We start from the raw sequence: 14,449 nt of genomic DNA, 5'->3' as shown, positions 1-14,449 counted from the left end.
TGCATGTACTGTGTCTATACTTTCTGGGATCAGTGGGATGAGAGAATGTGTTAATAAAAATGTACCAGCAGAATCATTTATTAACAACAAAAAACGTCTCTTCTAGCATCAGTTTTTAGGACCTCTCAATAAAATGAGGGGGCTGGGGCCAGGCATGGTGGCTCACGCCTGTAATCCCAGCACTTTGGGAGGCTGAAGCGGGCAGATCACCTGAGGTCGGAAGTTCAAAACCAGCCTGACCAACACAGAGAAACCCTATCTCTACTACAAATACAAAAAGCCAGGCATGGTGGCACATGCCTGTAGTCCCAGCTACTTGGGAGGTTGGGGCAGGAGAATTGCTTGAACCTGGGGGGCGGAGGTTGCAGTGAGCCGAGATCATGCCATTGCACTCCAGCCTGGACGACAGAGCAAGACTCCATCTCAAAAACAAAGAAAGAAAAAAAAAATGAGCGGGCTGAACTAGTTGCTCTCCGAGGTCCCTTGCCATTCTAGCAGCCTAAATTATCCTCCCAGGAAGGGCACAGTGGTAATACAGCAATAACCTTCACGTCTCAGGAACTAAACTCTATTTACTTCTGAACACCAGCAAAATTATTTTTGTAGTTGCAAAAGTTTTCAAGGACATGTTGAAGACCTGGAGCCTTTGGATAGAGAGGCTGCGAGAAGGAAAAGAGAAATAATTAACAGACTAAATGTGGTTCCACATTCCTTTAAGCAAACTCAGTACAAGAAAATGGAGACTTATAGAAAAGCAAAATTAGGGGCTAAATGTTTATTTTGATCAAGGAATCTTTTGTTAGGAAAACCTTCACTTATAGGATCCTTTTAAATAGTATGTTTCTCTAGAGCATTGAAAATGATTCAATCTTCAAAAACCTGAGTCACCTTTTTTCCAGAAACACCCTTCTGTTTATTATACATCTATCTGTAGTATCTGAATGTAGATCTTTTAAAAAGTAAAAAGAATTGACCTGGCGTGGTGGCTCACACCTGTAATCCCAGCACTTTGGGAGGCCGAGGCTGGTGGATCACCTGAGGTCAGGAGTTCAAAATTAGCCTGACCAACATGGTGAAACTCCATCTCTACTAAAAATACAAAAATTAGCTGGGCGTGTATTTTTAGTAGGGACGGGGTTTCGCCATGTTGGGAAGGCTGGTCTCGAACTCCTGACCTCAGGTGATCTGCCCATCTCAGCCTCCCAAAGTGCTGGGATTACAGGTGTGAGCCATTGCACCCAGCCGAAGTCTTTTTCTTTCTTTTCTTTTTTTTTTCTTTTGGAGACGGAGTCTGGCTCTGTCGCCCAGGCTGGAGTGCAGTGTTGCAATCTCCACCTCCCTGGTTCACGCCATTCTCCTGCCTCAGCCTCCTTAGCAGCTGGGACTACAGGCGCCCGCCACCATGCCTGGCTAATTTTTTGTATTTTTAGTAGAGACAGGGTTTCACCATGTTAGCCAGGATGGTCTTGATCTCCTGACCTCGTGATCCGCCTGCCTCGCCCTCCCAAAGTGCTGGGATTACAGGGGTGAGCCACCGTGCCCGGCCGAAGTCTTTTTCTTAATGTGCTATGAATACACAGTAAATACACACTGTAAAGTACTATTTTTAAAACAGGATTTATTTGTTACATTATAAACTCAGCAGCACACAAAACCAAGTAGTGAATACATCTTTTTCCCCCCTTTTAAATGAGAGGCAACTTTTCATCTCCCAATGCTCTTGGGGCCACAGAAAAGGGGGCCAGGTAGATGGAAAGACTCAGCACTCTGGGGTGGGGGGTGCTTCGGGGATCTAAGTGGAAGAGGTGATAGGGCCGGCGGTCAGCTCAGGGACTCCCCCAGTTGGGGTCCAGGGTCTGCTGGTGTGTCTGTACCACTGCTGGGACTTTGGTAGTTCAGTGTTGTGCAGATACAAAATGTATGCCTCTGTGAGGCACACGATGTAAGTGCTGAAGTTCTGTGCAAATTTATTAGCACGAACTGAAGGTACTGTCATTGTTTAACTCATCCGACCTTTTATATGGATAACCAACCTTGAGGCTTAATTGGATTTTTAAAAAAAATCAATTTCTAGCCATTGCATAGTGTTAAAATGAAGTGCTGCATTCTCAGGCAATTGTAAAATCAGTTTTGCTCAGGACTATTTTTTATTATTTACCACTTTAAAATGACATTATCTATCTTGATAAGCATTTTATGTACACACATACCTTTCATAAACAACCACAAACATACACGTACGTACACTGACTCACGTCACAAAAGAATCATTTTCTGTTGAGCAGCAGGCTGATTCATCAGCAGCAATCTCTTCACACCAATTACACAAAAAACTGAGCTGGGGATAATGACATACCACTGCTTGCAAATCTCTCTCAGCCTCAGCCGGTCTCATCTTTGTAATAAGAAAAAAATCCTTGAGGAAGCTTTTTACCAAATCGCATCTTGACCATTAAATCTTTCTTGAAGAAGGTCATTTAATTTTATGGAAAGAAATGAAAAATTAAAATGGCATAAGCAGAAATAGTCCTGATCTGGAAATCAGAAAACTGACGATTCTAGTTCTAGTCCTGTGGCCTTGGCAAGAGGGAAACTTGGGTCTCAGTTTCCCCCTCTGGAAAAGGGGGATGTTGGGATGGGGGGCGTTGTTCTCATTCCCCCACCGTTGATGAAAATGGAGGTCTATTATGGTGTTGTGCGTCAGAACACCAAGTTAAAACACGGACACACACACACACACACACACACACAGACACACAAAACATTTGATCCCTCAGCACTTCCTCTGAGAAAAAGAGACCAAATGATGCATACGAGGGTCTTCTGCCTCCATTACAACATGTAATCATTTGGATGATTAGCTAAAAGCAATTAGAGAATTATAGTTGACAAATGGAAAACGCTAAGCCCAGTGGTCTCTTGCAACTGAGCCTCATTTAAACGTGCATTGTGTTGAATGGAGCCTCATTTAAATGGTCCATCTTAGCCAGGTTACGGAACTGAAGTGGAGAACCACAGTTACCCCGAGCATTCAGGACAATCCACAGAGCTAATTTGGACAATTGGACAAATGATTATTTTCTTTTGCCTCAATTGACCAGATAATTGTACACAAGTCTCTGCCATTTGACTCCGTGGAATGTCTCTTTGTGTAGTAAGAAAGCCTGGACATAGACTGGTACCATGACGTCTGCCCGAGGGTGGCATGGGGCTGGGGACAAGACACACGCAGCTGACACCCACCATCTAACTCCAAGTCCTAAATCAGAAGCACTTTCATACGTGCTAAAAGTCTCTGCTTGCACCCAGGGTTCTCATTAGTTCCTTCTAATACCCATCACTTGGGAGGAGGTTGTTTTCAAAACAGAATTAAAGAAAACCATCAGGCAACAAGGTTAGAAGTGGCATCTGGGTGGTCAAGAAAATTAGTGTTGTTTTTTTTTTTGAGACGGAGTCTTGCTCTGTCGCCCAGGCTGGAGTGCAGTGGTGCAATCTTGGCTCACTGCAAGCTCTGCCTCCCGGGTTCACGCCATTCTCCTGCCTCAGCCTCCCGAGCAGCGGGGACTACAGGTGCCTGCCACAATGCCCTGCTAATTTTTTGTATTTTTAGTAGAGATGGGGTTTCACCGTGTTAGCCAGGATGGCTTGATCTCCTGACCTCGTGATCTGCCTGCCTCGGCCTCCCAAAGTGCTGGGATTACAGGTGTGAGCCACCACGCCTGGCTTTTTTTTTTTTTTTTAGACGGAGTCTCGCTCTGTTGCCCAGGCTGGAGTGCAGTGGCACAATCTTGGCTTACTGCAACCTGCCTCCCACGTTCAAGCAATTCTCCTGCCTCAGCCTCCCTGGTAGCTGGGTTTACAGGCGTGTGCCACCACACCCAGCTAATTTTTATATTTTAGTAGAGACGGGGTTTCACTATGTTGGCCAGGCTGGTCTCAAACTCCTGACCTCAAGCGATCCACCTGCCTTGGCCTCCCAAAGTGCTGGGATTATAGGCATGAGCCACTGCACCCGGCCAAGAAAATTAGTTTTTAAGAGCTAATATACACCAAGATATACAATTCTAGGCATGCATTTCTGTGCATGCACAGTGCTAAGTTCTGAAATGTAGTTCATGTTGGATGAACCAGGCCTGCCTACCTAAATCTTAGAAGGAATGGAAACTTACCACAACTAATCGATGAATTAGAACCAGAGAAGCAGGAAGTCTTTGTGATGAGCTGTCTTCTCTACACACGACTAGGGACATCCCTTCTATGAAAAGATCTCTCCACATGGTCCCACATGGCTTGACTAGAGTAAGGGATGCTGATGATCACAATTAAGGCCACATGTAGAATGACATGCTATCCTATTAGATTTAGATAGAAATGGTGCTAGGCTAGGTAAATTTTGTTGTGGCTACGTAACTATGGCAGACGGACCAGGAAGGATTCTAGATTGCTCAAACGTTGGATCAGGATCAGACTTCTTATAGGATGGTTGCTAAATTTCACAGAGGAAATCTATATCCAGCCTGTTTACCTGCTGTCAAAGCGAGCATTCAAAGGGACACCCCAGTGGCTCCCCCACTTCCAGGCCTCCTGGCAAGTCATGCCTCCAAGTCATTGGTGGCATCCTGCAGCTCTCCACTGACAGCAATGCTTCTGCAGACTGCGTCTGCATACTCTTGTAGTGCTGGTTCAAAACTGGGCCACCAAAGACTCAGCTGAGAACATAACCCAAGAGGTCACCAAAGAGGCGTTGCCACCTTTATGTGGTCCCCTTCGGGATGGAGGATTTCTTCAATGTTATTAAATAGCATTGCCGGTCAGAATATTCTTGAACCCTATGGCAAACGTCTCTCCCTCGAGAGTGGATTTGATTCTTGGACAGAGCCAGTGGCCAACATGCGAGTTGGGGAAATGTAATTTCTTAACAAAAAACACGGTGAGAGTGCAAGAGGAGGAGGTTGTTTCTTTTGTGTGGTTTGTCGACAGGCTCTGAAGGGTACTGCTGTTGAGTCGCCGCAACACCTCAGGACCAAACGCCAAGGGCGCCAAAGAGACCTGGCATGACAGCTGCTATTTTTTGTTTGTATAGGTTCTGGTGATGAAACCACATACCCCTACCATCACTCAGGTCCACAGCTCCCACCAGCAAAACAAATGCATCAAAGTCAAGTTTCAGGACAAAGGTCCTCCTTGGAGGACCCCAGGACAGGCACAATCAAGGGGAAACATAGTCTTGGCTTTGAGTTAAACTGGCAGACACTTGTCTCTGAAGTTTTTGGTGTAACAGAGTAGGAAACAAAATCATTTAGAAAGTCAAGTCTCCTAGAACCTGTGTGTAAGAATTGCTTCTCAACAAGGCACATCACAGTTTTATTTGGAGATTTCCAAATGTTTCTTGGTATGTATATAAAGCATATATTTTCATAAGAAAAATACTTATCTGCCTTTTAGGCAGTTGTTCTTTTTGTATATCAGATAGCAAATAGATTGTCCCTTTAAAAGCATCCATTAGATAGATCTACTTTCGGACACTGAGGCAAAGGCCTCAGGCACAAAACAGAGTCAGGGGCCCAGAGGATCACAAAACTGGCCAAGCCCTCCCCTAACACAAATGCACTGGAAGAAAACATGAACCCATTGTTAAAATTAATACTAGGATTGCAGGATGTTCTTTAATCTGCGTGATTGCTTTATTGTACAAAAAGTTTCCAGTAACACTAAATTGGTTTTAAAAAAGGACAAAAAAGTCATTTTGGATAGAAGTGCTTCACTAATTGCTTTATTTAAGCATACAAGAAAAAAAGTTTTATCTGACCAATTACGTTGGAAGGGTTTTATTACCTTTAAGAAGCCATTAGCTAGGATAAAACACTGAAAGCACTTGTGTCAAAACAAATAAATACTGTAAATAACGCTCTCTCAATTAGCAGAGAAAACAGGGAATCCGTTAAATCAGAGACACACATCACTTCACAAGCATGGCCCAGCCAGCACCACCACCCCCAAAACGAACAAAACAAGAGACAGCAGTTTTCAGTTACAATCTTGGGAAAGATCAGGAGCTTTGGAAAACGCATGGTAAACATGTCTGTTTCTCCTTCTACCTCCACTCAACCTGAGCCGCACCTGGACACTTTAAAGGAGGCATGTGTCCAGAGGCTGCATCCAGGGATGCCCAGACGGAGCCTGCCCTGCTAGGCCTCCTCTCAGAGGGCGCATCCCAGGCAGAGGAGACTGGCCTGGGTGATCGTTACCTCCACGGCCCAGTAGAGTGTGGAAAAACATGAGGTGCCCACAGACAACGGCTGCCAGCGAGTAAAGGGAAAGAAACCCTGAGGTACCATGATTCTTTTCGCTTACTTCCTCAAATGCTACTGATCTCTCCCCAAGTACAGGCTCAACAGAAATATACAGTGGTTTGAGGACCCCAAGAAGTCAGCACACAGGCCCGGGGCCAGCTCCAGGCTGGGTCTGTCTCTCCCACCTTGGGAAACTCAGCGCTAAAACAATTTTTCTTTTTTTTTTTTTGAGACGGAGTCTCGCTCTGTCACCCAGGCTGGAGTGCAGTGGCGTGATCTCGGCTCATTGCAACCTCTGCCTCCCGGGTTCAAGCTATTCTCCTGCCTCAGCCTCCTGAGTAGCTGGGATTACAGGCGTGTCCCACCCGGCTAATTTTTGTATTTTTTGTAGAGACGGGGTTTCACCACGTTGGCTAGGCTGGTCTCGAACTCCTGACCTCGTGACCACCTTGGCCTCTCAAAGTCTGGGATTACAGGCGTGAGCCACCGAGCCCAGCCCCTCCTTAAAACAGTTTCTAATCAGATCCGTTATTTTACCCAAATGGGTTGAGGGAACAAAAACCAACCCTCATCACCCTATTTGGTGAAAATAAATATAAATAAAAGATGATCCTCTCTTAAAGGGTCACTTTCCTTCAGGGGTTTGTAAGACTCAGCACTTTAAAAAGCTTGAACAGAAATCCGGTATTGCCACTGTGGACTGTTTTTGAGGCAAGTTCCCTAATGTGGACAGCCCCACACCTAAGAGCAGCAGATCTAACTTGGAACGTCTCAACCATGGGTTAAAATCAGCCGGGATGAAAGAACATCTGCAGTGACTCTCAACAGCTATGGAAGTCTCACATTGCAGGGCTGACTGATGAGGTGCTGGCTTCTTATTCTCCAGCCCTCTTTCCTAAGCAGTGTTTGTCAGGGAATACCAGGTCTGCTTCCTGAAATGCCAGGGCCCCTCTAGGACCTTATCATTCCACAGCCACATCAGTAATAAGAAAACCACCAATGGCTACCTGGAGATGGCACCAACTTGGAAAGGGAAGGCTGGGCAGGGGTTTGGACACTAAGCCCATGAGCTGTTTGGACAACTTCAATCTCTGGAATTGAGTTTAAATTTCTGTAAACAACTTTAAAGTCAATTCTAGAGAGACATTTTGTGTGACTGGTCCAAATAAAACAGCACATTTAATGAGGTCATATTCTTCTTAAACTTTTTAAGAGAAGCAAAAACAATGGAAAAGCCATTAAAATTTACACAAAGACCATTAAAACTCTACTGGTGTCAATTAAAACAAAGCCAATAAAACATGAACAACTTCAAAGTTACCATCACTTTCCACACTGTTCTACAGTTATAGGAATATATTCAAGCACCATATTGATAATAGGTAGGTAAACGATCAAGTCCTACTTTGGCGGTCTGACCCACGCTCACACAAACGAGGAGCTTCCTAGTCAAGATGCCCCCAGTCCTTGGCAATGTGCCTGCTTCCTGGGCATTGCTCAGTGGCAATGGAAGAGCCAATAAATCAAATCGCTGGTGGAATATTTTACTTTGAAATGGAGTGATGTTTGGTTAATAATTTGAGATCCACTAATCCTAAATGGGGTGACCCATTTAAAATGGCCTCTGTGTAAATTCACAGTTCATTAAATAGAGTCTGGTTTGAACTGGTCATTATGTAGTTAGTATATAAGTAATGGATTGAGCAAGGATGGCTGGGGATACCCATGGGGACACACTGGCTGAGTCTGGTGGCTTTCATAACACTGTCAAGCTTTCTTTTAATGTGAGATTCATTTAAATCACCAACTTAAATTTAGGTGGTTTTGCTTAGTAACTTTTTTTTTGGTTTACAGTAGAAAATGCAGTGCAAAAATTTTAAATGAGGAATATTCCATTTACAATTAATTTAAAACTTATGAAGCTGTTTTAACTGGCCCATCTAAATGTGTTAATTAACATCAATGATGGTTTCTTATTTTTCACACTTTGTTACTCTGATCATTAACAGTGATGGAAAAGCTAAATTAAGTTAATGGGGAACGGATTATAAATTCTTAAAGGACTTCTTTGTTTTCAACTGGAAAATATATAGAGAAAGATGAAGGGGCATTTTTGCCTCTACTCATCAATTTTTGGTACCAAATTTCTTAAAAACCAGATGGTTTAAAGAAAATTTTTCCAAAAATTATTTTAACATTCTGCTCAGACATGGCTGCTAAAAAAATAGCATATACACATACAATACTGAACAGCTTCTGCAGTGCCTGTAAACTCTCAGCTCATTTTCTCTTTCTAAAAAAAATATATATTATAACTGATCCCAGAACTCAATCTCTATTGTGCAGCAGTATCAAAGGTCCTTAAATTCTCAACAATGAAGGAAAAACAAAAACCCATTCCCCGGACCGCTTGAGCAGGACTAGGGGAGGAGGAGTCCGTGGATGGAAAGGTTCGCTGCCCCGACGCCCTCAGATTCCTCGAGGCTGCACCTCTGCGGGCAGCTGGCGGGGCGCAGGCCAAGCCCCTCACACCCGGGAGATCCACACGTGCGGCACACACGAAAACCCAATGCCACTTATCGAGACTTCACGCCAACGAGGACAACAATGAGCACAATGATGATGACAAATAATATTAAAATCACAAGCATCTTCCGATTCTTCTTTTGATACTGTTCTGCCTACAAAAAGAGGAGGGAAAAAAGGCCGTCATTTTCCCCAAAATCCCAAATCAAGTCCCACTCGTTTCCAGAATGAGGCTTCCAGATCTCTCTGCACAGTGACTGAGGTCTCTGCTACAGGCTACATGATTGTAATCCCTCCATCAATCCCACGGAATTCAATCACCAGGAGTGGAAGAGCCCCATGATCCCGGTGCTGCTTATTTACTCTGGACGTGGAAATGGATTTGTTGGAAACCTACTACTAAGACAAAGGCTGACAGCGAAGTGAAAGCTCATGCTTCCGGGTGCAGCTGGGACTGCTTCTCCCTGCTTTTCCTCCTACAGGCCGTGGCAAGCGCCCCTGCAGCACGGGTCGCCTGTTCCCGGTCCGTGTTCCTGGAGCGAATGCACAGTTCCTTCACCGCGGAAGGAAACAACGGGCTGGAGGACCGTACCTGGCACGTAGGCAACAGACGCCCGGAAGAGGCCCCATTTCGACCTCCCCTAAATTTGGAAACAAGAACTCATCCTTTGAAATAAAAACAGACACGTGTGCCCCATGGATGTCATATGCAGAAAGATCCCTCTGAGGTGCGTCCTCCCAGTGCCGCTAACGATACAGCAAAGGAGCCCTCCAAGCTCAATCTGGGGACGAGGCTGCACCCTGCACATCTCTTCACCTTAACACCGCATCCTGGAAGCTCGGCAGAAGCGGGAACTCCATCATGCCTGGTAGCGAAATGCCAAAGGGCCCCACCTGGCTGGCGAAAGACACACAGCACTGAGAAAGGAGAGCCAGAGGACAGCAGAGTTCAGAGGGCGCCGGGAGGCACGTCCAGGGAGAGCATGCGCTGCCTCTTCCAGACCTTGCTATGGCACAGGAGGGAGGAGGAGACAGCGGGAAGGCAGCCCTGGCGAGAATGGCAATCTCTCCTGCTCCATCCCCCGCGGTGGGCTTGTTTCCTAAATGAGCCTGCCCGCCCACCTGGAGGAGCCCCTCATCCACCAGGAGGAAACATCAGGCAGGGGACAGCACCGAGAGTCCGGTCATGGGGAGCAGCTCCCGACGCTCAATCACCCTTAGACTAGCCGACTGCCGAGCACGCGCGTGCTGCCTACAGCCTTGTGGCTGGAGGGAAGATGGAGCACGCTGACTTTTCTAATAAGTAACCCAGAACACCAGGGAAGCCAATACTAAATAATATACTGTAAAACCTCTCAAAATGATTTATAAAGTAGAACCTAAAACAAAATTTTTAGTTCCCACTAGATTTGCTCACTCCCGCAGAGAAAGCTTTTCCTTTTATCTGTGTTATATTACAAAACATATTTCACTAGTTTTTATTTAAGAAACTTCAAAACCAATGCATAATTCAGCAGCACATCAAAACCTGGGTATTACAGAGTGAGAAACTTAAGTTAGTTTTCACTTTTAATAGACAGGGCTTGGCAACCAAATTAATCTAAATGCTTAAAAAAACCCTGCATAGACGAGGTCAGACTTCTCTTCCCACCACAGGCTGGAGTCTCATATCCACCCACACGTGGCAACAAGCCCCCTGAAAAGACAGCTCAGGGCTTCTGGTTAGACTGGTGCAAGGGCTGACTTTTTGTAAACCCAATACTGCTATTAAATGGGGCGATCTCTGGTATAGGAAGCGACTGATTTTAGAAAAATGGTAGAGTAGTCCAATAGTGAATTTGCAAAACACTCATTATATGGCTAGAAACTCCACTGGGTCTCAAAGATACAAGGAAATGGATATTATTTAATTTGTGAAGTATTGTTATATTCCTTTTAAAGAAAATATGTAACCAATTTTATATGAGTCTCAGCCGTTTATGCATGTTTCTCATAACTGATAAGATTCCTAAGATGCTTTCCATCTATTTTTTTAAAAGAAAGAATATCATAAAAACATCCCTGAAACAGCTACCTTATTAGCACAGAATAAAAGAATTACTACTCTCACTTCAACAAACTTCTCTTTTCTCAAGGTAATACAGATATGCTGTGGTAATTAAAGAGAAAATTAGATTTTTATCTTCGGCAGAATGATTCTCCATCAGCAATTCATCAGGAATGTATCACAAGAGAGGCCCAAGTCAGCGGCAACAAGCAGACAGATTTTCAACACATATTTTAGCAAATGCCCAATTGATTTCCTAAAACAAGAACCATCAGAAAAGAATGAAATATTTTCTAAAAGGAAGAAATCCAATCTCTTTAGAATTTACTGTCACAAAAAGGAGTTCTTAGCAATTTTGGATTTAAGTGTGAGATACACCAGGAATCATTAACGGCAATAAAACGGCAACAGCCCCCACAATTGGCTTTAAATGAAATGATGAATCCCTTTTTACACTACTGTATTGAGAGTGGACAACACAAGAATGCTGAAGATCGTTATGGTGGAAAAGAACCCTCTTACCAATTCTTGATTATTTGAAAATAGTTCCTAAGATTCCCAAGTCTTGAAAGACATATTACCTTGTGAAGCTGTTTCAAACCATCTTCAGTTTTGATACAGGACTGTTCAACGTTATAGTCAATTCTGTCAAGGACTGTACCCTAGGTAATAAATGACAGTTACAGACGATCAACAATGGCAACTGGGAAAACTGAAGGTCAAAAATGAGATATGCAAATTACAGACATCATCATCCATAAGATGATGTTTTCCTTCCCTGTGTGCTGCAGGTACACACGGAGGGCTCTGGAGTTCACCCTCAAGCAGTGTCAGGAGCTCGATGGCAGAATGCTGGTTAGTGCCATCACGTCTAGCTCACGAGAAAGAAGTACTGACAGACTGAGGTTTCCTTATTGGTTTCAGCTGCCATAGAAATGCCATATTCGGACTTCCTGGGGCCCTAAGAAATCTAAGGTTCAGTGGACAGAGGCTCTAAGCAGCACAGAAGCTCTGTGCCCGTTTGCTGCCTATGTACTTGGATTCAAGTAAGCAGAGAGCACCAGGTAAGCTCGACCCTGTCATAAGTAGACCTGCAAGTTGACTATCATGTCTATAAACGTGGATCCACATCTCTATGGGTCAGAGCAGGAAATGGTAAACTCAAGTCTACCACCTAAAATTAAAGATTTGGACTCAAGGGGAAGATGTTTAATTGTTTAATCTCTTAAACAATTAAATTGGAAGAAGGGGACACTGGGCTATGAGGAAGAACAGAGCTTTTATTGGAAACATGCTGGATTAGAAGAGATAGCAGTTCACTGGGAACCGCTGGAGTAATTAATGTAACTGGATCTTCTAGAGCCTGAACACTCCATTCTGCAGTTGGTTTCAGGGGGATCAGGACCCAAATCCCTGCTGGCAAGATAATAAAATGCCCTAATCAGATTTTAACAGTGAACAACAATTTAATTCTACTTGAACGCTAGTGGTTCCAATTGCCATTACACAATAACCTGCCAAAATTAGAAGGGAAATCTTCTATAGCGTCAGAATCATTGCTGAGCTCGGTCAGAGTCAACTAGGTCTCTAGAGGAGGGTGCTCACATGAGTACCCTCGAGGCATGCGAAGAGAATATTAGAACTTCATTTATCAAAAAAAGATTTATTAATATTCTTATAGGGAATGACAGTAGCCTATGTATATAATTTGTAAATACACACATATACAGGCTGAGTATCCCTTATCCGAAAAGCTTGAGACCAGAAGTGTTTTGGATTTGGGATTTTTTTTTTTAGATTTTGGAATATTTGCATACACATAATGAGATATTCTGGATGGGACCCAAGTCTAAACACAAAATTCATTAATGTTTCTTATACCTTTATGTTTCATATACCATTAATGTTTCACATACATGGCTTGAAAGTAATTTTATACAATATATATATATATATATATTTTTTGAGACAGAGTTTCACTCTTGTTGCCCAGGCTGGAGTGCAATGGTGCAATCTCCGCTCACTGCAACCTCCACCTCCGAGGTTCAGGCGATCCTCCTGCCTCAGCCTCCCAAGTAGCTGTTACAGGCACCTGCCACCATGCCCAGCTAATTTTTTTGTATTTTTAGCAGAGACGGGGTTTCACCATGTTGACCAGGCTGGTCTCAAACTGCTGACCTCAGGTGATCCATGTGCCTCAGCCCCCCAAAGTGCTGGGATTACAGATGTGAGCCACCGTGCCCGGCCACAATATTTTTACTAGTTTTGTGCATAAAACAAAGTTTTGACTGCAACCTGTCACAGGAGGTCTTGTGTAGGAATTTTCCACTTGTGGCATCATGTTAACACTCAAAAAGTTTTGAATTCTGGAGCATTTTGAACTTCATATTTTCTGATTAGGATTGCTATGTATATATTCATAAACATGTATATATGTGTGTGTGTATATATATATATCCTTTGAGTGTCATATTGGCACTCAAAAAAAAGTTTCAAATTTTGGAGCATTTTGGATTTCAGATTAGGAATGTTCAACCTGTATTATCATATATCATATTATTATTGCATTCCTCTCATTTAATCCCTAACAAGCATCCTATGAGGATGGTACTATGATTATTAGTCCCATTTTACAGATGAGAACACTAGAGTCAGAGGGATTAAATGAGAATCGTGTAACTGTTAAACTGCTAACAGCCAGGGTTCCAACATTCCAACCCCCCAGGGCTTTTCTCAAAGCACCATACCCCTCCGATAATTAGCACCCAGGAGACTTCAGTAAAAAATGTAAACACTGAGGTTTCAACACTAGTCCTATTATTTTAAAATTAATCAAATTTAATATTTGATTAATATTAATATACACACACACACACACACACATATAAAAGGACAGGTGCACACACATGTTGGGAAAATTGGCTCCAATTTTTTTCCCTGAAAGGAGTACAGGAAAAAGAAGGAACAGATAGTATGGCAGAAAAACCTATTCACGAGGAAGGCCAGCTCACGTACCTGTTCTACAATCATCGCTCCTAAGTCCCTGAATATTTCATTCAGGTCAGAAATGGACTGTACAATCTGGCGAATCTCTCGCTCCCGCTCTTCCACCATCAGTGTGTTCTGCTCCACCAGAACTAACTGGTCCTCTGTAAAACCCTAGCAAGACAGTGCACAATGTGTTGGATAGATTGTTTTCCCTCTCAGGAAAGCTATGGTGTACTTGTTTAGATATAATTTAAAGACAATGAAAATAATTTAAAGAAAATGAATTCTGAAAATATTTCTACAAAGCACAGTAAGCACTCATTTTTCCCTAACAGGAAAGATTCAAATTCCCTAAACCAGCAGGATCTAAAGCTCTGAGGCCATAGCAGGGAAGACAGAAGCCCACGTCTGCCAACTCTGCAAGGGCAGATAAACAAAACCCCCGGGATAGCCCTCTGTTTCTCTGGGCTCTTCCTAAGAAGGCAGGGTGTTGACCACTTTCCCAAAGGTTCTGGAAAGCAGATTACAAGGTCTCCCTGTGGCCTTTGGAAAGGAAGAAACAGTACGGCTGTTCTTCCACCTGCTGCAAAACCAC

At 43.5% G+C, this 14,449-nt stretch overlaps 1 protein-coding gene across 12 annotated transcripts in view; it reads right to left on the bottom strand.

Moving 5' to 3' along the window:
• The window catches only part of STX16 (syntaxin 16), a 65,571-nt gene that overhangs the window by 31,306 nt on the left and 19,816 nt on the right, over window positions 1-14,449 (bottom strand). For 7 of the 12 annotated variants that reach the window (XM_063702379.1, XM_063702378.1, XM_063702377.1 and 4 more), the window contains 2 exons: window positions 13,882-14,025; window positions 11,448-11,528 (listed from right to left, as the gene is read on the bottom strand). In XM_063702379.1, the coding sequence (XP_063558449.1) occupies window positions 11,448-11,528; window positions 13,882-14,025 (225 nt within the window). Of the gene's footprint in view, window positions 1-5,662; window positions 8,975-11,447; window positions 11,529-13,881; window positions 14,026-14,449 lie in introns of those variants that run through there. The other 5 variants (XM_004062436.5, XM_004062437.5, XM_004062435.5 and 2 more) reach the window with 2 other exon arrangements.

The sequence above is a fragment of the Gorilla gorilla genome, chromosome 21 (assembly GCF_029281585.2).
Source record: "Gorilla gorilla gorilla isolate KB3781 chromosome 21, NHGRI_mGorGor1-v2.1_pri, whole genome shotgun sequence".
NCBI classification, from domain to species: domain Eukaryota; kingdom Metazoa; phylum Chordata; class Mammalia; order Primates; family Hominidae; genus Gorilla; species Gorilla gorilla.
The sequence above is the reverse complement of the archived record's forward strand: the minus strand, read 5'-3'. Positions and strand labels throughout refer to the sequence as shown.